This window comes from Prionailurus viverrinus, chromosome A3 (genome assembly GCF_022837055.1).
Source record: "Prionailurus viverrinus isolate Anna chromosome A3, UM_Priviv_1.0, whole genome shotgun sequence".
Lineage (NCBI taxonomy): Eukaryota > Metazoa > Chordata > Mammalia > Carnivora > Felidae > Prionailurus > Prionailurus viverrinus.
The window spans coordinates 61,365,956-61,388,683 of record NC_062563.1 but is presented as its reverse complement, the minus strand read 5'-3'; the positions used below and the strand labels follow the sequence as shown (position 1 = coordinate 61,388,683).

General features: G+C 39.7%; 1 protein-coding gene and 1 pseudogene across 2 annotated transcripts in view; both read right to left on the bottom strand.

Annotated features, from left to right (window-relative positions):
- Positions 1–22,728, bottom strand: part of CRACDL (CRACD like) — a 139,244-nt gene that overhangs the window by 56,694 nt on the left and 59,822 nt on the right. For both annotated transcript variants that reach the window (XM_047854571.1, XM_047854570.1), the window contains exon 2: positions 4,169–4,248. In XM_047854571.1, coding sequence (XP_047710527.1) covers positions 4,169–4,238 — 70 coding nt within the window. In that variant the 5' untranslated portion in view covers positions 4,239–4,248. The remainder of the gene's footprint in view (positions 1–4,168; positions 4,249–22,728) is intronic.
- LOC125163030 (60S ribosomal protein L19-like) lies at positions 15,987–16,396 on the bottom strand (annotated as a pseudogene).

Genomic DNA, 22,728 nt, shown 5'->3' with positions numbered 1-22,728 from the left:
TGTTATTGGCATGGTTGCTTCCTTGAAAGGGCCATGACATCTATTCCATCCTCTAACTTCTGGTGGTTTGCTGGCAATTTTTGACATTCCATGTCCTGTAGATGCCACCACCCTGATATGACTTCATCTTCATATGGTGTTCTCCTTGTGTACGTGTCTATGTCCATATTTCCCCTTTTCATAACAGCATCAGTCACAGTAGGTTAGGGGCCCACCATATTCCAGTATAACCTTTTCTTAACTAACTCCATCTGCAATGACCCAACTTCCAAATAAGGTCATATTCTGAGGTGCCAGGGGTCAGGACTTCAATATATGACTTTTGGGGAGACCTAATTAAACCTAGAACATGTTGCTTCTCATTCATGGTGCCCTATGGCTTTATATATGTGGTTATCACTGACTGTGTTTGTCATGGAACTTTTTGAAAATATTATTTTCTGTAATATTTTGAAGTCTAGGTAGAGGTACTGTTCTTCAAAAAAGATTGTCTGATTCGACAAGGCACCTATAGTCACATCCAGTCTAGGAATAATATTAGCCAAGTTCAAGGGTTGAGATTCTCTAAATTACCTAAGTGATACAAACTCAAGCTACAAATCCATAAAGAGGTGCTTTACCTCTTATTCACACTTACTCTGATTTTATTGCTCCTTGGGCTCCCACCTTCGAGTCAAGAGGGTCTTCTGTTAGACAGCCCACCGTACAGACATGTACTTTGATATCTGACCCTTTCTCTCATCTATCACTCCATGAAGACATGAAAATGAAATTCAAAATTTCCAAGATTGATCAATGATCTGAGGGCAAAAGTGGTTTCTATGACCACTTATCTCTGCAGATCACCATTTCTCTTTCAATTCTGGCTATCTTATTTCTTACTTTTAAAAAGATTTTTAAGAGGTAAATGGTCTTACCTAGAATTTTTTCTCATTTTTTTTCATCATGATAAGTGATAAATTTTTTCTCATTTTATTTTTTTTTCCATCATGATACTCTTTTATCCACATCCCCTATTTCCCCCATCCCCTCTCCCACTTTCCCTCTGGTAACCATCAAATTGTTCTCTATAGTTAAGAGTCTGATTCTTGGTTTGTCTCTCTTTTTTCCCCCTTTGCTCATTTGTATTGTTAATTAAATTCCACAAATGAGTGAGATCACATGATTATTTGTCTTTCTCTGTCTTATTACACTTAGCATTATACTCTCTAGCTCTATCCATGTTGTTGCAAATGGCAAGATTACATTCTTTTTTATGGCTGAAAAACAGTCCACTGTATGTATGTGTGTGTGTGTGTGTGTGTGTGCACATATGTGTGTATATGTGTGTGTGTATACCACTTTTTCTTCATCTACTCATCTATTGATGAACACTTCAGCTGCTTCCATAGTTTGTGTATTTCAAATAGTGCTACAATGAACATAGGGGTGCATGTATCCCTTTGAGTTAGTGTTTTTGTGTTTTGGGAGTAAATACCCAATAGTGTGATTTCTGGATTGTAGGATGGTTCTATTTTTAATTTTTTGAGGAAGCTCCATACTGCTTTCTGCAATGGCTGCACCACTTTGCATTCCCACAAACAATGCAAGAAGATTATTTTTTCTCTACATCTTCACCAACACCTGTTGTTTCTTGTGTTGTTGATTTTAACCATTCTGATAGGTGTGAAGTGATATCTCATTGTAGTTTTGGTGGGCATTTCCTTGATGACGAGTGATGCTGAGCATCTTTTCATGTGTCTGTTGGCCATCTGTATGTCTTCTTTAGAGAAATATCTATTCATGTCTTCTGTCCATTTTTTAACTGGATTATTTGTTTTGTGAATATTGAGTTGTATCAGTTCTTTACGTATTTTGGATACTAATATTTTATCAGATATATCATTTGCAAATATCTTCTCCCATTCAGTAGGTTGCCTTTTAGTTTTGGACTAAAGGAAAGGACTATTTCCTTTGCTGTGCAGAAAATTTTTATTTTGATGTAGTATCAATAGTTCATTTTTGCCTTTATTTCCCTTGCCTCAGGAGACATTTCTAGAAAAATGTCAGAGAGATTACTGCCTATGCTCGCTTCAAGAATTTTTGTGTTTTCAGGCCTCACATTTAGGTCCTTAATTCATTTGGAGTTTTTTTTTTTTGATTTTATGATTTTTTTAGTTTATTTTTGTATATGTGAAAGAAAGTGATCCGGTTTCATTCTTTTGCATGTGGCTATCCAGTTTTCCCAACCTCATTTGTTGAAGCTTATCTAGAATTTCAAATTTTAAATGGGAAGGAGTTGACCTGAATAACTTAACTTACTATTGTTCAGAAAAAAAGAATATTTAATTTCTCTCTTTCTTTTTAAAAATTGATTATAGGGTACCTGGGTGGCTCAGTCAGTTAAGAGTCTGACTTCAGTTCAGGTTATGATCTTGCAGTCCATGAGTTTGAGCCCCACGTTGGGCCCTGTGCTGACAGCTCAGAGCCTGAACCCTGCTTCGGATTCTGTGTCTCCCCCTCTCTCTGCCCCTCCTCCATTCATGCTCTGTCTCTCTCTCTCTCTCTCTCTCAAAAGTAAAATAAACATTTTTAAAAAATTTATCAAAGGGGCACCTTGGTGGCTCAGTTGGTTAAGTGTCTGACTTCAGCTCAAGTCATGATCTCAAGGTTTGTGGGTTCAAACCCCTATCAGGCTCTGTGCTGACAGCTCAGAGCCTGGAGCCTGCTTTGGATTCTGTGTCTCCCTCTCTCTCTGCCCCTCCCCTGCTCACACTCTGTCTCTCAAAAATGAATAAATGTTAAAAAAAATTGTTTTTAAAACTGATTCTTCATGGTAGCCTCCACAACCATCCCAAACTAGCATTTGTGGAGGTTGTTTCAGACTAATGACTAATGAAATGCTTCTTCAAAGAGTATTTTTTGTTTAAAATCAGAAATAATTCAGTATCCTGTAATATAAGAAATTTTGAAATTCCATTTTCTCTCTCAGGATTTATTTTTATTTTTTTATTTTTATTTGAGAGAGACAGAGAGTGAGACAGAGGGGCAAAGGGACACAGAGAGAGAATCCTAAGCAGACTCCATGTTCAGCACAGAGCCTGATGTAGGGCTCTATCTCACAAACCTGGAATCAAGACCTACACATCCAAGCTCAGACCTAAGCCAAAATCAAGAGCCAGATGCTCAACTGACTGAACCACCCAGTTGCCTCCATCAGAGTTAATTTTTAAAACCTCACCTTATATTTAGGCTTATTTGTTGTCTACCAAAATGTGACAGAGGAAAAGTAGTTCTAATATGGAATAATAAGGAAAATCTACCTATAATATATGAAATAGACTCTTTAATGAAATTAGTATTTGAAGCTAAGGGTTAGCATCTAGGATTTAATATTATTGGAAGCTGTTCCCACTAAAGTACAACAAAGAAAATCACTACTAGCATTTTAACTTTATTTTTACTTTTTAGCATTTTAACTTTAAACAAGAAAGTGATGGAGATCTTTGTTACTGAGATAAGGGGAGTATAAATGGCTAACCTAAGAAAAAGGTACATTGTGGGGAGATCAAAAATTTTAAGGTCAATTTTGCAACTCTGTCTAGACAAATAGCAATTTATGGAAAACAGTGAACCAATTACCTAATCAGGTAACACTGAGAACATGTAATGAGATGATGGAATTTGGCTTGGTAGGGAGCCTGGTATTTAGCTTGGTAGGGGGTATAATAATGTTCTCTGAAGGAGAATCAAAGCCATGAAAGAGAGACAGCAAAGGCTCTGTCTTGACAATATTATTTTTTCTGCATGATCAGGCCATATCGTGCTTTTCCCAACATCCTACTGATTCTTTGGATGTTCTTGGATGATAAGTGACTCCATTGAATTGTTCCTCCTTACTTTCAAGTCAGCCAAACATGGGGACGGATTTGCCTCCAGGAATGAGGAATATGACTTTAAAACCTCCCTGTGTGTGACAGAGAAGCAAAGGAGTACTGCCCTGAGTGGCCTTAAATAATATGGATGTGCTCTCCAGTCATAGTGAAGGGTGTGGGGTGTTTGGACACATTGTGAACTGAACCCCCACTCTCCACACACAGAACCCCAAAAGCTTGGCTCCATCAGCCCCTCTCCCTGCCCCACAACCAAACATGGGTTCTTCTCAGAACAGGGGAAGTGAGGGCCTTACCCGTGCTGTCCTCCCCAAGGCCTTCTGCAGCTTCTCGAAGCTTAATGTCCATCACCCTCGTGGAGATCATATCCAGTTCACTAAAATCAAATGGAAATTCATGTTAAAAGGGACATGCTTAACAGAAGTCAACAATGAGTAAAATGGTTTTGGTGATTGCTTTTTGCCCAGGACCTCACCTGCACACACCCCATCAAAGACAGATTCCAGGGCAGAGTACAGGACAGTATAGGCCAAAACCATGCCCACAACTCAAGATTAATAGCCACATAGGTGTTTATCTAATCACTGATCAGAGTTCATGGAAAACATTTAACTGGAAAAAATGTTTGACCAAATTATACAATGCAGATTTGATTCCTTCCCTTCAAAAAAGCTTTTTTGGAAATTTTTTTTCATGGGTGAAACAGATAAAGGAGATTAACAGTACACTTATCATGATGAGCACTGAGCAATGTACAGAAACGCTGAATCATTACATTGTACACCTGAAATTAATATAACTCTGTACGTCAGTTATACCTTGATGTTTTTGTCTTATTCACCTTAACCAAGGTTACTCCAATTAATGTCTGAATTTCCTTCCAATACTTTTGTCTACACAGATATGTGTGTGTACATGCACACATATACTTTGTTAGGAAGACTGACTTCCTGGTTTTCTTATATCATATCATTAAAATTCTTCATAAGTGTTAACTGTAATGGCTATGAAGTATTTCCATATAAAGCTGCAACATCATCATTAATTTACATTGAGTTTCTTTTCTGAACTTTTTATTATGAGAAATCTCAAACAGATACAAAAATACAGAGAATATATAATGAACTTAACATATTGTCACTCTTGTTTCATTTTTACACCTTCTCCCCCTCCCACTCCCACAAGGTTATTTCAAAACAAATCATCCCAGATATTATTATCATTTCATCCACATAGTTCTATGGTTTCTTCCTAAATTAAAAAGCCCTGACTCTTCATGGAAATAAAATTCAAGCTGTGTCCCTGCCTCTTTCATAGTTGACTTCAAAACAGTGTCCTTTACCCCACACATACTAACTCACCATTTATATAGAAAGCTATTTCTTATTGGCAGTTACTATGAATCTTCAGACTTTAAAAGGGGGCTCAAATATCTAACTAACCAATTAACATTTAGCACTTGTACACAGTGCATAATGGGAAATAATAGGAGAAATACAAAGAAAATATTTAACAGAGCAAAGGACTCGTTGGTTTTTGCCAGAGTTGGGTCTAACATTTAGGTCTTTAATAATAATGCCAAAATGTCCATCTTCTGACCAGCCAATTCCTGAAAAGGTGAACAAAGCTCCACTGGCTTTGTTTCTTAGTTTGCATATAATTTAGCTCCCTAAAAATATCTGGTCAACAGAATCAAGGGAAAAAACCCCACATGATCACCTCAATTGATCCAGAAAAAAATATCTGACAAAATTCAACACCCTTTCATGATAAAAATACTAAAAACAAAACAAAACAAACAAAAAAAAAAAACAAACCCAGGAATAGAAGGAAACTCAACATAATAAAGGCCACATGTGACAAACCCACAATGAACATTATCCTCACCAGCGAAAAACTGAAAGCTTTTCCTCTAAGATCAGGAACAAGACAAGAGTACCTCTCACGACTTCTATTCAACACAGTACTAGAAGTTCTAGCCAGGGAGATTAGGCTAGAAAAAGAACTAGAAAGCATCCAAATTGAAAAGGAAGAAATAAAGTTAAGTAAGTCTATTCACAGATGACATGATCTTATATGTAGAAAACCCTGAAGACTGCCCCTTCCCCATACAAAAAACTGTGAGAACAAACTGAGGGTTGATGGGGGGTTGTGGGGGGAGGGTGGGTGATGGGTATTGAGGAGGGCACCTTTTGGGATGAGCACTGGGTGTTGTATGGAAACCAATTTGATAATAAATTTCATATTAAAAAAAACTGTTGGAACAAATAAATGAATTCAGCAAAGTTGCAGGACACAAAATGAACACATAAAAATCAGTTGTTTCTGTACGCGGACAATGAACAATCTGAAAAGGAAATTAAGAAAACAATTCTATTTACAATAGCATCAAAAAGAATAAAATACTCAGGAATAAACTTAACCAAGGAGACAAAAGACTTGTACACTAAAAACTATACACAGTTGTTGAAAGAAATTAAAGAAGATACAAAAAAAAAATGGAAAGATATCTCATGTTCATGAATCGAAAGACTTAATTGTTATGATGTCCCCAAAGCAGTCTACAGATGCAATGCAACTCCTAGCAAACTTCCTGATCCCATAATGTCCTGCTGTTCTCTGATACTATGATGGGAGCAGGGGGAAGAAGCTACCACGGCATTTGAAAGAAGAGGCAGCAGAGAAGGAAAAGCAGGAAAATGTCAGAAGTAGTAAGGAGAGTGAAAATGGTAAGAGTTGCTTAAAAGTAGCCAATGATTACCCTCGGTGCCATTGTTAAGGCTGCCACTGAACTGGAAAATACAAGAGCAAGAGCTTTCTACTGCTTGAATTTGGAGTTAACCACAACAATTGTAATTAATTATCAAGCATGTAGTGTATCATTTGAGTTACTTCATTTAATCCCCAGGAATCTTTAGTATTCACATTTTGGGATTGAGAACATATATCAAATAAGCATATTAACTGGTTTAAAGTAGCAAAGCAGTATACACCAACCTGTATACTCGTGTTCATCCACCAGGGGGAGACACTTTTGAGGCCTGGGGACACAGTGACAGGTGAGATCGATGTGCTCCCTGCCTGTTGCAGGTGCTGACCCACTGAAGGGGAGAGTCCTGAGCTGTCCTCTGAGGGGCTTACAGGAAGCTAGGAAATCCAAAGGACATGAGTAACCACCTGAAATGGCTCTGTCTGTCAAGCAGCTCCTGTGCGGGAACATGCCAGGGCCCAGAAGCTAAAGGGGCCTCAAGGAGACCACCCACTGGGTCTTAATTTGGGGGGAAGGGGTTTGAGGCTGTCATTATATGTCTACTGTCACTCTTGAGAAGTCATGATGTGCAGGTTTCTGTGAGAGTGCGTGCACATGCCCCACGGGTTGGGGTACACAGAAGGGCGCCACATCCCACTGAGTGTGGAGCAGAATGGCTTGAATGATGTGGCTGTGATGAAGTGACACAGGGCAGAGGTTCAGGAGTAGGTGGGAGGGGAGAGGCCCAAGAGAATGACCCAGTCCTCACCCTGCTGTAAGGCACATCCTGGTGGGGCCCAGATGCAGACAGCACTACCAGATGTCAAGGCTGCTAATGGACTGATGGAAGCAAAAGTCACTCCACAGATGAAGGGACCACATGGGAATCAGGCTCACCCCACATGAGAAGTTTTAAAACCTGCTCATATTTTCTGTTCCAAACATCTTCAAACCAATAAGAATATAATATAGTACAGGGGAAAAGGGCAAAGCCTGGGACATTAGGCAGTCCTGGGGTTGAAGCCTCACTCTACCACATACCAGTGCTGAGCCTCAGTTTTCTTATATACAAAATGGGGATATTAATACTTTAATTAAATGGACTGAGAACACAGCACACACAAGCCCTTGCTGAGAACAGCTGTCAGTTTCTGAAGCTTGTTCCTCACTGCATGCTTATGTAAGTCTTTGCATAAATGTAGATAAGAGCACACACAACCAGCACATCTGGTAGCAGGTGAGTTCGATTCTGTCTCACGAAGATAGTCTCCTTATGCAAGTAGCTCATTTTAGAGCCAACTTTATCAGCCAAAGATCCTGGATTCCCAGATGACACCTGTGCTTCCCAAAGTCCTGTAGCCTGAAGGACCGTGTACAGCAAGGTGAATCAAACCACTGCCAGGTAACTGGTAAGAACACACTCCAGGCCACAGAGGAATGTCTGCCCTCTGAGACTGTGGAGTGTGCAGACCTAGGACATCCTCTTCATTGACACTCCAGGGGGAAACATTCCACAACCGTCACCATGGAATGTCTTCTCTACTGGGCCCAAGGACTTGCCCTTCTAAACACACAACCTCCCCCACCCTCCCTGTAAAATTCAATGACAAGCCAGAAAAAGTAAAACCATAATGAGAAAGGCAATGTGGCAAACACCCCATAACTCCCAGCACCCCTTCTGCTTGAACTCAAAGTTCAAGTCAGGTTACCCCAACACCCTCACTAGCTTTCTTTTTTTTCCCTTAAAAAAATGTTAATTTTAGTTAGTTAACATACAGTGCCATATTGGTTTCAAGAGCAGAATTCAGTGATTCATCACTTACAACACCCAGTGCTCTTCACAAGTGCCCTCCTTAGTACCCATCACCCATCTAAGGGTACCCATAGTACCCTCCGTTTGTTCTCAATCATTAAGAGTCTACTGTGTTTTGTTTCTCTCTCTCTCTCTCCTCTCCTTTTGCCTCTTCCAATATACTCATCTATTTTGTTTCTTAAATTCCACATATGATGAAATCATACGGTATTTGTCTTTCTCTGATTGACTTATTTCACTTTCACTTAGCATAGTACATTCTAGCTTCATCCATGTTGTTGCATTAGGCAAGATTTCCTTCTTGGTGGCTGATTAATATTCCATTATATATATTTAAATTTATTTATTGAAATTCAAGATAGTTAGCATTGTGTAGTATTGGTTTCAGGAGTAGAACCCAGTGATTTATCACTTACATACAACACCCAGTGCTCATCCCAACAAGTGCCCCCCTTAATGCCCATCACCATCTGGCCAACCCCCCAACCCACCTCCCCTCCAGCAACTCTCAGTTTGTTCTCTGTATTTAAAAGTCTCTTATGCCTTGCCCCCTCTCTGTTATTATCTTATTTTTCTTTCCCTTCCCTTACGTTCATCTGTTTTGTTTCTCAAATTCCACATATGAATGAAATCATATATTTGTCTTTCTCTGACTTATTTCACTTAGCATAATATAATCTCTAGTTCCATCTACATTGCTGCAAATGGCAAGATTTCATTCTTTTTCATTGCTGAGTAGTATTCCATTGCGTGTGTATCCATACAGGTGTGTGTGTGTCTATACACACACACACACACACACACACACACATCTTCTTTATCCATTCATCAGTCAATGGACATTTGGGCTCTTTCCATAATTTATCTATTGTTAGTAATGCTGCTATAAACATTGGGGTGCATGTGCCCCTTTGAATCAGCATTTTTGTATCCTTTGGATAAATACCTAGTAGGGCAATTGCTGGGTCATAGGGTAGTTCTAATTTTAACTTTTTAAGAAACCGCCATACTGTTTTCCAGAGTGGCTGCACCAGTTTGCATTCTTATCAACAGTGCAAAAGGGTCCCCCTTTGTCCACATCCTCACTAGCATATGTTGTTTCCTGAGTTGTTAATTTCAGCCTTTCTGACAGCCAGAAAGGAGTGGCAGGAAATATTCAATGTGTTGAATAGGAAAAATATGCAGCCAAGAATCCTTTACCCAGCAGGGCTGTCATTCAGAATAGAAGGAGAGATAAAGAGTTTCTTGGACAAACAAAAACCAATAAGGAGTGCCTTAACACTAAACCAGCTCTGCAAGAAATTTTAAGGAGGGGGGGCACTCTTAGTGGAGGAAAAAATAAAAAAGAAGACCAAAGCAACAAAGACTACAAAGGACCAGAGAACATCACCAGAAACGCCAACTCTATAGGTAACATAATGACACTAAATTCCTATCTTTTAATAATCACTCTGAATGTAAGTAGACTAAATGCTCCAATCAAAAGACATAGGGTATCAGAATGGGGGGGAAAAACGAAGATCCATCTATATGCAGCTTACAAGAGATTCATTTTAGACTTAAAGACACCTGCAGATTGAAAGTGAGGGGACGGAGAGCCACCTATAATGCTAATGGAGTCAAAAGAAAGCCAGAGTAGCCATACTTATATCAGACCATCTAGATTTTAAAACAAAGACTGTACCAAGAGATGAAGAAGGGCATTATATCACAATTAAGGGGTCTATCCATCAAGAAAAGTTAACAATTATAAATATTTATGCCCCCAACTTGGAAGAACCCAAATAAATATATTAATCACAAACATAAAGAAACTCTTTGATAATAGTAGGACTTTACTATCCCACGTACAATAATGAACAGATCAACTAAGCAGAAAATCAATAAGGTAACAATGGCTTTGAATGACACCCTAGACCAGATGGACTTAACAGATATATTCAGAACATCTCATCTTCAAGCACCAGCATACACTTTCTTCTCGAGGGCACATGGAGCATTCTTCAGAATAGATCACATACTGGGTCACAAATTAGCCCTCAACAAGTACAAAAAGATCAAGATCGTACCATGCATATTTTCAGATCACAATGCTATGAAACTTGAAATCAACCACAAGAAAAAATTTGGAAAGCCCTCAAATACATGGAGGTTAAAGAACATCCTACTGAAGAATGAATGGATTAATCAGGAAATTAAAGAAGAAATTAAAAAATACATGGAAGTAAAGGAAAATGAAAACACGACAGTCAAAACCCTTTGGGACGCAGCAAAGGCAATCCTAAGAGTAAAGTAGATTGCAATTCAGGCCTATCTCCAGCTTTCTGCCTTCTTGCACCAACCCCAAACCTGTTGTTCTGACAGCTCAAGTCCAAATAAAGGAAAACTTACTCTTTAAATCTGGACCTGAGGGGGTCTCTTCAGGGGTTTTCATTGACTCAAAAGGGGGCTGAGCCTCCAGGTCCCTCTGTAGTTCACAGCATTCATCAGTGTGATCTGGGCACCTACAGAATCTAGGGGAGTTCTACATCCAGTGAAGGCTCCCTGTGGGGGTTGCCCCACTCCCTCTCTATGAAACCTAATTGTAACCACAGGCTTCTTTCTAGCTTATAGAAGAATTTCATCATTAGCTGCAGCTTATATTGAAAAATTCTACAAAGGTTTATTCACATGAAGAATGAGAATAGATTTTAATATGGTATCTTAAAGGTTCCAATCTATTATATTTACCTATACAAGGCAAAGAAAAATATCTATAAACTGATTGCATACCCTGATCACATAATCATGCACATCCCTACAGACCTATTAATCCCACAATATCTTTCAGGCCATATTCATATCCCAGTGGTATTTTTTCTCAGCACTTGTACCTTTCTCCATAATGCCCACCCACACTGGGGCACCTGGGTGACTCAGTTGGTTAAGCAGACGACTCAGCTCAGGTCATGACCTCACAGCTCATGAGTTAGAGCCCTGAGTCAGACTCTGTGCTAGCAGCTCAGAGCCTGGAGCCTGCTTCAGATTCTGTGTCTCCATCTCTCTCTTCCCCTCTCCCACTCATGCCCTGCCTCTCTCTCTCAAAACTAAATAAACATTTAAAAAATTAACACCAACACTGTTAACAAAGACTTGTTTATAAGATATCTGTCTAGCATTCCCCACCCTTCCAAGACTTCAAGTTTGGTAGGGTGAGCTCTGTGCCTGTTGTGTCCATTGCGGTCCTACCAGCACCTAGGACAGTGCCTGGAGCAAGGAACTGAACACAACATAGGAACAAGACAGTTGACAAAATGAGAGAGGCTTCTGTAGATGACTGACACAGGGGCCAGTAAAATGAAAAGCAGTAAATCATCTGGTTCCTGAAATATATCTATTTTTATAACCCAATTTAAGGCTGGGGAAATTCTCCAGAAAATTATTGAAACCTGACTTTGTAAAAAATAAATAATCCTTATTGAAGGAAACTATATTTTATTTACAGAGCAACATGACTTTGAAAAGATTAAAAACAGAGCTAAATTTGGCCCGGGTGATGGTATTTCATAAGGCCAAATCTATGTGTGCTTCTCTTGTACTTTTTCCAGTGTCTGTGGCTGCTTTGATTTGGAGTCACCATGTCCTGGAGAAAGCTGACTCTACCTACACCTGTGTGGTTATACCTGAGATTCTGAGGGTGAGTGATGACAATTACAATGAAGTAACTTTAAAAAAAAAATTAAAGTCAATAATCACAGATCCACAAATGCAGTTTACGTTGTTGGTTTTTTTTTTTTTTAATTTTTTTTCAACGTTTTTTATTTATTTTTGGGACAGAGAGAGACAGAGCATGAACGGGGGAGGGGCAGAGAGAGAGGGAGACACAGAATCGGAAACAGGCTCCAAGCCATCAGCCCAGAGCCTGACGCGGGGCTCGAACTCACGGACCGCGAGATCATGACCTGGCTGATGTCGGACGCTTAGCCGCCTGCGCCACCCAGGCGCCCCCAGTTTACGTTGTTTAAAAGCAAATGAGAACAAGTCTGAATACCAGTGTTCATGTGCCAAATCATTTGAAAATCTTAGAACCATTTCCAAATATATGCCTTGAAAGTATCATCTAATCACTGGAGTCTTTTACTTTTCAATGTCCTAAAAATGAGATAACACTGAGAGAGACTTCAGAGTCTTAGAGCTAGCTTTTCTTCCTTAGATGATGCAAAAACTGATGGAAATATAAAATTCAAAAGTAATAGCTGAATATTCTAATATCCTGCTCTCAATAACTGACAGAACAACTAAGCAGAAAATCAACAAAGAAATGAAAGATTTGAAAGAATAACATTAACCAACTAGAAATCTATAGAACACTCCACCCAGTAACAGAATAAAAAGTCTCCTCAAGTGCACATGAGAGATTTTATGGGATAGACCACAGATAGGCTATAAAACAAGCCTAGAGAGATTTAAAAGGCTTGAAATTACAGAAAGTATGCTTTCTGGCAATAGTGGAATAAAATTAGAAATAAGTGAGAAGAGGTTTGGGAAAGTCACAAATATGTGTAAATTAAACAACACTTTCCTAAGTAACCAATGAAATGGCTATATTAATGTCAGGAAAAAAAACAGGTTTTAAGAGAAAACTATAACCATAGATAGAGTCATTTTATAATGATAAATTGGTAAATCCATCAGGAAGACATAACAGTTATAAACAGGTATGTACCTAAAACCAGAGTCTCAATATACATGCAACAAAAATTGATAAAATGAAGACAGACAATTCAATAATAATACTAGTAATTTCAATAATTGGGGACCTCACTTTCAAAAAAACAATAGGCAGACATTCATCAATGACGTAAAAGACTTGAGCAATTGTATAAACCAATTTGAACATATATATATATACACACACACATATATCCATGAAAAAAAAAGCATATTCTCCAATCACAATGGAAATAAATTGAAAATCAAGAGCAGAAAGAATTTGGGGAAATTTACAAATATGTATAAATTATGCAATGCACTGTAAATAACCAATGAAGTCAAAGAAGAAATGACAAGAGAAATTATAACATACTTTGAGATGAATAAAAACACAACATACCAAGACATGTAAGATACATGCCTAAAGGAAAAATTATACCTATAAACACCTATATAAAAGAGATCTTAAACCAATATCATAACTTTCCACCATATGAAACCAAAAAGAAGAGCAAACTAAACTGAAAGCAAACAGAAAAAAGAACATAATAAATATCTGAGCAAAAATTAATGAAATATAGGATAGGAAAACATTTTGAAAATCAATGAAACAAGTCAGTTCTTCAAAACATCAACAAAATTGATCAACCTTCAACTAAACAAAAGGAGAGAAGATTCAAATTACTAAAACCAAAAATCAAAGAGTATCACTACTGACCTTATAGAAATAAAAAGGATTATAAAGGAATATTATGAATAATTATATTCCAAAAATATAGATAACTTAGATGAAATGGACAATTTCTGAAACCACTGAATTTGAATCAATAAGAAATAGAAAATATGACCACACTTACAGTAAGAAAAGGGACTAGTCACTTAAAATTTCCCACAAAGAAATGCCCAGGCCCAGATATCTTCATTGTTGCATTCTATTAAACATTTAAAGAATTAATGGCAAACTTTCCTTTCCCAAACTGTTCTCCAAAATACAAAAAAAGGTAACAACTCCCAATTCATTCTATAAGGCCAGTATTATTCTGATACCCAAACCAGACAAAGACCTCACAGAAGAAAATTACAGACAATATCTCTTATGAGTATAGTCACAAAAATTCTCAAGATAATACTAGCAAATCAAATCCAGCAAACATAAAAGTGGGATTTATCCCAGGAATGTGGGTTGGTTTAATATATGAAAATCAATTAATTTAATGGCTGATCCTCGGCACAGACAGCCTACAGCAATCGAAAAAATAAAAATAAAAACAAAATACAGCAAATCCTAAGGGAGAGAATCTGATTTCCAAAGTTACCACATTATTAGAGTCAAATATCCAGTTTTGAATCTATCCCTAAAAAAAGGATCCAAGGCAGATCTACTAGGCAAATACTTTTTTCAGTTTATTTATTTTGAGAGAGAGAGAGACAGAGAAAGCAAGTGAGGGAGAGGAGCAGAGACAGAGGAAGAGAGAGAGAACTGCAAGCAGGCTCCATGGTGTCAGTGCAAAGCCCAATGCAGGGCTTGATCCCAGAACTGCAAGATCATGACCTGAACCAAAACCAAGAATTGTACACTCAACCAACTGAGACACCCAGGTGCCCCTAAACAACGACTTTAATACAAGTGTCTTAAATATGCTCAAAGAACTAAAGAAAGATGTGGAGAAAGTCAACAAAACAATGTATGAACAAAACGGAAATATGGATAAAGGAGAGAACCTAAAAAGAAACAACAACAAAAAAAAATCTGGAGCTGAAAAATACAATAACTGAAAGAGTCACTAGAGGGATTCAAAGGCAGATTTCAGCAGGCAGAAGAATCAGAAAAATTGAAGACAGTGGAAATTATTGAGTCTGAGGAACAGAAAGAGAAAAGATTGAAGTACAAAGAACAGAGCATAAGGGGCTTCACCAAAGAGACCAACATATGCATTGTGGGAGTCCCAGACTGAGAAGAGAGAGAGAAAGAGGCAGAGAGAATATCTGAAGAAATAGTGACCCAAAACTTCCCAAATTTGATGACATGAATATAAACATCCAGAGAGGTCAATGAACTCCAAGTAGGCTAAACTCAAAAAGACCCACACTGAAATACATTATAATCAAACTGTTGAAGGCCAAAGACAAAGAGAATCGCAAAAGCAGCAAGAGAGAAGCCAATCAACACACACAAGAGATCCTCAATAAAGCAGATTTCTCTCAGAAACTAGAGGGCCGAAGGCAGTGGGCTGATGTACTCTAAGTGCTAAAAGGAAAAAATGTCAACCCAGAACCATATACATAGCAAAACTGTCCTTCAAAAGTGAAGGATAAATTAAGATATCTCCAGATAAACAAAACCTGAGGGAGTTCATTACCACTAGACCTGCCCTACAAGTATTGTTCAAGGGTGTCCTGCAGGTTGAACAAAAGGGCACTAGACAGTAATTTTTTTAAAAAACTTATTTATTTATTTTTGAGAGAGAGCGGATGGAAGAGAAAGAATCCCAAGCAGGCTCTGTGTTAATAGTGCAGAGCCCGATGTGGGGCTTGAACTCACGAACTGTGAGATCATAATCTGGGCCAAAATCAAGAATCAGACATTCAACCAACTGAGCCACCCAGGTGCCCCAAGAGTAATTTGAAGCCATATGAAGAAATAAAGCTCTCAGTAAAAGTAAACACATGGGCACATGGGTTTGCAACTCCACTTTTTATTTTCTATGTGATTTGAGATATAGATCTAATATATCTAATATAAAATATTAGATTTATGAGACATATATATATATAATTTGGCAGATAAGGGTTTGTTTTATTGAATGATGGATCTATATAACTGCCAAGGCCAGTATGTATAAACAAAAGAGGGGGAGTTTTATTTCTTGGCCTCTTCCTCCTTGGACACAGCCATGATAATTTCCTCTTTTTTGGCCTGGAGCCACTCTTCAAAGCACTTGAGGTGGTCAGTCTTCCTAGATTCATACTATCTTCTGAGCAGTCAGTGCAGAATTCTTATCCTCCTCATCCAGCACTGGCAGTACCCTTTCACTTCCTTATGCCCATATGCCTGACCTTCTGGCAGGGCCAAAGTGTTTTTCTGCCACTGAGCCCAGGAATGGATAGTCACAGGCTCCCGGATGACCAGCCCATCTTTGATCAGCTTCCAGATCTGCTAATGGGAGTTGGCATTAGCACTTACATTGTTCTCATGGGGACCAACCAGACCTTTTTGCCACAATGGAAGACACCAGAGGTAAGCCTCTTCTAAAGCCTAATCATACTCATGGAAATGGCCACAGTGGCAAAAGGAAAGAACTTGAATTTAATACATTTTTTAAAAAGCAATTAGTAGCCTAAGAGCTAGCAGTATTGTAACTTTGGTTTGTAACTCCACATTTTGTTTTCTATATAAGAGATTGATACATTTTTTAAAATTATTAGGTTATGTTTTAGGACACATAAAAAATATAAAGACATTATTCTGTGATATAAACAACTGAAAAGAATGGATACAGACATGTAAGGAGACAGAGGTTTTTGTGTTACTAAAGTTAAGTTGGTTTAAATCCAAATTAAAGTGTTACAACTTTAGGATGTTAAGTGTTATTTATCCCCATGGGAACCACAAAGAAAATAGCTATGGAATATATACAAAAGGAAAGGAGAAAGGAACTGAAATGTTTCACTACCAAAAAATCAGCTAAACACAAAAGAAGACAGTAATGCATGAAATCAGTGATTAAAAAAAACCTATAAAGTATAGAATAAAAAAGCAAATGACAGAAGAAAGTCTCTCCTCATTAGGTAAGCCTTAAAGGGAAGGCGATTCTGAAATAAGCTATATCATGGATGAACCTTGAGGACATTATGCTAAGTGAAACAAGCCAGTCACAAAAAGACAAATGCTGTATGATTCCACTACTTAGAAGAGTCAAAATTATAGTGAGACAAAGTAAATGGTGGTTTCTAGGGGCTGAGGGAAGATGTAATGGGGAGTGATTGTTTAATGGCTATATACTTTGTGTTTTACAAGATGAAAAGCATTCTTGGGGCACCTGGGTGGCTCAGATGGTTAAGTGCCCAACTCTTTAGCTCTGGTCATGATTTGACAGTTCATGGGTTAGAGCCCCACATCAGGCTATGCATTAACAGTGAGGAACCTGTTTGGTATTCTCTCTCTCCCTCTCTTCCTGCTCCTCCCCTGCTTGCTTGTGCAAGTGTGCTCTCTCTCTCTCTCTCTTTCTCTCTCTCTCAAAATAAATAAACTTAAAAAAAAAAAGATGAAAAGCATTCTGGAGATGGATGGTGGTGATGGTTGTACAACAATATGAATGTACTTAGTCCCATTGAACTGTACACTTAAAAATGGTTAAGATGATGAACTTTGCTGTTATGTATATTTTATAACAATAAAAAAATGAAAAAAGTGTACATTAAAACTTGTACACCAATGTTCACAGCATTATTTATAAAAACAAAACATAGAAATAACCCAAATATTCACCAATTGATCAACAGATACGAAATGTGGCATATTCACATAATGGAATATTTTTTCGCCACAAAAAGAAACAAAGTACTGATACATGCTGCAGTATGGATCAGCTGTGAACACACTCTGCTCAGTTAAAATAGCCAGACACAAACACTATGGAACATTCAGAACAAACAAAGCCCTAGAGACAGAAAATAGATTAGTGATTGACTAGGGGCTGTGGAGTGGGGTGCCGGGGCGGGGGGGGGGGGGGGGGGGGAGGGGGGGGTGCGGTGGAGAGGTGGAGTAGGAAGTGACTGCTAATGGGCACAAGGTTTCTTTTGGGTGAGATGAGTATGTTCTGAAATTAGATTATGCTCATAGTTGCACTACTAGAAATATATGTTGATGGTGTACTTTAAACAGGTGAAGTTTATGGTATATAAATTACATGTCATCAAAACTCCTGGATAAAAAAAGTGTTACTAGAAAAAAAAAAGGTGAAACAAAGAGGTTTTTGGAAAAGAAGACATGATAAAATTTGTCTCCAGCAATTCCACACTAAAATATTAAAGAAGACGGGTGTGAACTTAGATGAAAGCTGGAGGTGTGGGTAGGATTGGAGGGATGGAGAGCAATACACATGTGGGTAAATCTCAATGTGGACAAGAGGGGGAGGCAGTCTGGATTTCAGCCACAGGCCCTGAGTACAAGTAGCACAAATGTGTGCCCTGGCCTGCTCTCCCTCCCTAAAACATTCCATTTCCTTCTGGCCCAGGGCCTTTGCAGATGTTCCCTCTGCTTCAAACATGCTCTTCCCTGCCCTCACACCCTACCTTTTTCTTATTAACTCCTACTTATCCTTGCGATGTCAACCTCAATTCTGCTTCCCCAAGAAGACTGATGTGCCCCTTCAGGATGACCTAGGACCTCCGCAACGCACCTTTTGTTCATAGAACTTGCCAATTTTAATCCTAACTGTGTTTGCATGATTCTTTGATCCAGTTCTGCTTTATAGATTTAAGCCTGCTTACATTCCTATACGTTTAATCAATTTTTCCTTTTCTTGGGGAAAAAGATGAAAATAAACTGTGACTTAACTATTGTTCTCTAGTGAGTCACACCAGGATCTGCCTGTACCTTTTTTAGAAAAATAAGTTTCACGTTACTGAGGCAAATGAGATGTGTAATGCTCGCAAAGTTCCTGTGAGAAATCACTCTTCAAAAATTGTGGCAGCTTAGTGATTCATGATAGATATTATTATCCTCCAGAGCAAAGGACTTGACCACTGCATCCACCCCAAAGTGACAGGGGTGTCAATGCTGGACTCACCACAGCCAGCCATTTCTCTTGAAGTGCTTAGAGGACCTCCTACCCTTTAAAAAAAAAAAAAAAAAGCAGACACCTAGATATGAGTGCGCAAAACCTTCTCTGTCTACCGTCAGAAAGGACATGGAGGAGAAAGGGATAGCTCTAGTTTGACATTTGGGGGGGAAAGAAAGCCAAGAAGTCTTATAAGCAAAGGGCTAAAATCAGAGAACTCAGATACTGAGTCATACTGCTCTGAATGGAGCAAGAGGAGAGAGTAAAAGAGCATACTGGGTGGTCAAGTTTTGAAGTTCCCAGTATCCTGGACTCATTTATCTCATGAAAAACTAAAATTAGGCTTGACCTAGAGAGGCAACTCATCCCCTGTCTTGTGAAGTGTGTAAAACTTGAAGACTAACTCCTTGAGGATAAGGAATATGTACCGGGATGGTACTGCCATACAATAGGTACTCAATAAACACTGCTGAATGAATGAATGAACAAATGAACCAGAGGCACTTATAATAGTCACTAGACAAATGAATCTGTCTAATCTCTGATAAAAATGAGACAGCATCAACTACCCATTCAGATCCCAAGGCCATCTAGCACTCCACTTAGCTAAACTATGCCACATTTCTCCAGCCTGGGTTCTGCTTGTCCACTGTCTTCCTTTAGACATTTCTTAGGGACAACCATGCAGAGCTGAAGTTCAACGGTCTTCGGGAGTAAAGGAATATGGATACAGAGGATATCCCTGCTCCAGATGCCTTGTTCCCATCCTCAAGCTTCCCTTTGGCTATGGGCTGGGCAGGAACAGCAAGGGCATCTGGAAAGAATGAGGCAGTGAACCACAGTTCACTGCGCTGTTTCTTTACAAATAAACAACAGAGCTTCATCCAAACAAACTCCATCATCAACACGAAAAATAGCACAGTTTATAAGCATATAAACAAGTACCTTACGTAAGATAAACTACACCGTTTTCTGAAACTTATATAACAGTTGATTTCACGGTATTCTGAATTCTTGTAAATGGGCAAGCTGATAAGCTACTTAGCTGGGAATGCATACAGTGCTGTGTATATACGTAGATACGTGCACATGCACCTGTGTTCACACATGAAGCCTGAGCCTACACAAATACTCAATAAATCTCATGCCTCAGACTGTGATGCATGACGGCTCTCACAGGAGGAACCTATTTTCACACATCCAGGAGTGAATGCTTTCACAGGAGATTTGAAGAACATTAGTTTAGAATTCTCAGGTTATTAGAGTAAAAAAAATTCTATTAGGGACTTTTACAAAGCCATTATTTCAAAAATAGGTAAGCATAAGAGCTTCGAACTTTGCAGCCTTAATTTAGAAATTGTATTTGCATAATTCTTGGAAAAATATAATACAAATTCACTCTAGTGCTGGGGATACCTTGCCAGGATGTAACTTATGTAACTTAAAACCTTCAGTCTTGGAGAGGTGCACCTTGTGCAGACTACTGCACACACACCTGACAAACGGGGCACTGGATCCCAGGCTGGTTCATGTTTAACTTCATCAGTTTACTGAGATAATAAACTCTCTTTTTAAATGTACATATACCAAGAATAATGACACGAAGCAAATTCTTACAGCTTAATTTATCTGGGATGTTACATATGTGATTGGCACTTCTGCAGCATGGCAGATGCAGAGTTGAGATTTTTTTTTCTTTTGGTAGGAAGTCATGCTCCAAGGACTATTAATAAGGAGACATAACACCACCCCTCATTCTGGCCCACGCAAAATAGGCAGACTCAGACACTGAGGTTGAGTAATTATCAGTAAAAAGATTTTTATGAAACAGTAATGATGAGGACGTCCATGTGCAGGGCTTTACACAGCACAAAGGCCTGGGTTCACAAGGAATCCTAAATTGCTGGGTTGCTGTCCCTTTGGAACAAAGGAAGAGAGTGAGGCTCAGGGCAGGGGCAGGGGTGGGGCCACAATCCCAGGAGATAAATTAACATCTGTAAGGAAGGAGGTCATAAACTTACTAGAACACGTGATAATAGACTCTGAGAGTCTATTCTTTGGCCCCAGGGGTGGTCCCTGTGGCACTCCCCTCCCCCCATCTCTCTGCGCTCAGAAGCCCACCTGGGGGCTCAGGCCTGAGGCGCTGCTAAAAGGAACCCACCCTCTGGATGTAGAGTAAGCCTCCTGCACTTTCATCCTGCTGGAAACCAGCAGCAGGGAGAAGAGAGGGACTTCCCTGTCCCATCCCCCACATTCCACAGTGGACACCACTGGGTGCTGATCCAGAGCCTTCTTCTCTGTCTCCCCAAGCAGCGTCACTGGGCCTGGCAGCACCCCCACCTCCTCAGGCACAAGAAAGTGGGGCCTCTGCGGACCACAGCCACTCCGGAGGGAGGTGTGAAGCACAGAGCAGTAAAAGCTAAGAAACACATACACTTGCTTCCTTCACCCCAACTCTGGAAGGCCACGTGTGGAGATGACCTGACACGGCAGGCAGTTGGTCTGGAGCTGTTACCCGCCTCCCTCTGAGTGGAGTCGCTGCCAAATTGCTGAGGATGAAAAATGACAAACCTGGGCTTTGTTTTACTGGGTTCGCCCCAGAAGCAGGCAAAGGGCAATGACGGGATAAGGTTGCATTTCCTATCTAGGTTAAGGGCTGATCCCGGGGAGAAATAAGATCTGATGCTGAAAAAATCCCAAATAAATTCTGAGCCTAACACAGCCAAGTCCTATGCTTCCCTCTCCTTCCAGCACCAGAGACACACAGCACATCCACTCAGTCCTGCCCTCCCTGAAGTGCACTTACTACCTGTGGAGTGAGGGGTCACTGTAGGGGACACACTCATCTCTGCCACTGAACATGTGCTCCTTAGCTCTGGCTTTCTTGTTATTTGTTCTTAAAGGCTTATCATGTTATCCTGGATCCATGATATGTTTTGTGAATGCTTTCCTGGGACCTTCCAAATGCTTCTGGGAGTGGGGCACCTGCTCACCCTGCTCCCTGCAGAGTGAGAGGATTCCCAATACTCCCTGCTAGAGACCACACCTGGCAGGTGCACAGACCACACCACTGGAGAGAAATCACCAGTTGCAGCCTGTGTGATGAGGCTCCCCGGCCTCTCCCAGGCACAAAGTTGCCCTCCCTGGTGATGTCCTCTCTGATACCTTCAGTTGAGCCATTTACAAGTGATGGACCCCAGCAACCCAGCTTCGCAATGCCACCTGCCTCAAATCTGTCCAGAGTCCAAAGGCTGTTAACCCAGAACAATCAGCAGTTTCCAGGCAACGCCTGGAGGGCTGGCAGAAGGCTCTAGATGACAGGTGTGATTCTGTATTATCACTGAAACCAAGGAGCAAGTGGGCAGCAAGGGGGAGGGGGTGACTTCTGAAGATGGTTCTAAGAATGTCCTAGCTTGCTTTTCTTTTTCCAAAATGCATCTATATAAGATTCTAGTCAGATGGTTCATAATTTAAACATTAAAGCCTGACCACTGTCTGTTGATAGTGATAAAAGAAAGTAGTGAGTTTTAGAGAACTTGGAAAACAATCACTAAGACCTTTGAAGGTTTTTATATATATACTCGCCTTTGTGCACTTTAGAGGCTGAAGGCCAGCTGCCTCAATGCTGGCAGGAGGAGTTGGCTGCTAACAGAATAGTCTTTTCCCAGAAGAGGGACAACATGGGGGAGGGGTCTCCTGTGTCTCCTGTAGGCAGTTCAGGGGCCCAGGTGGTAAAGTGAACTACTGAAGGTCAGAGACAGCCTCAGGGCTGATTCTCTGATGTCCCAGTGAGCAGCACTCCTCCACAGGCATGAGCTT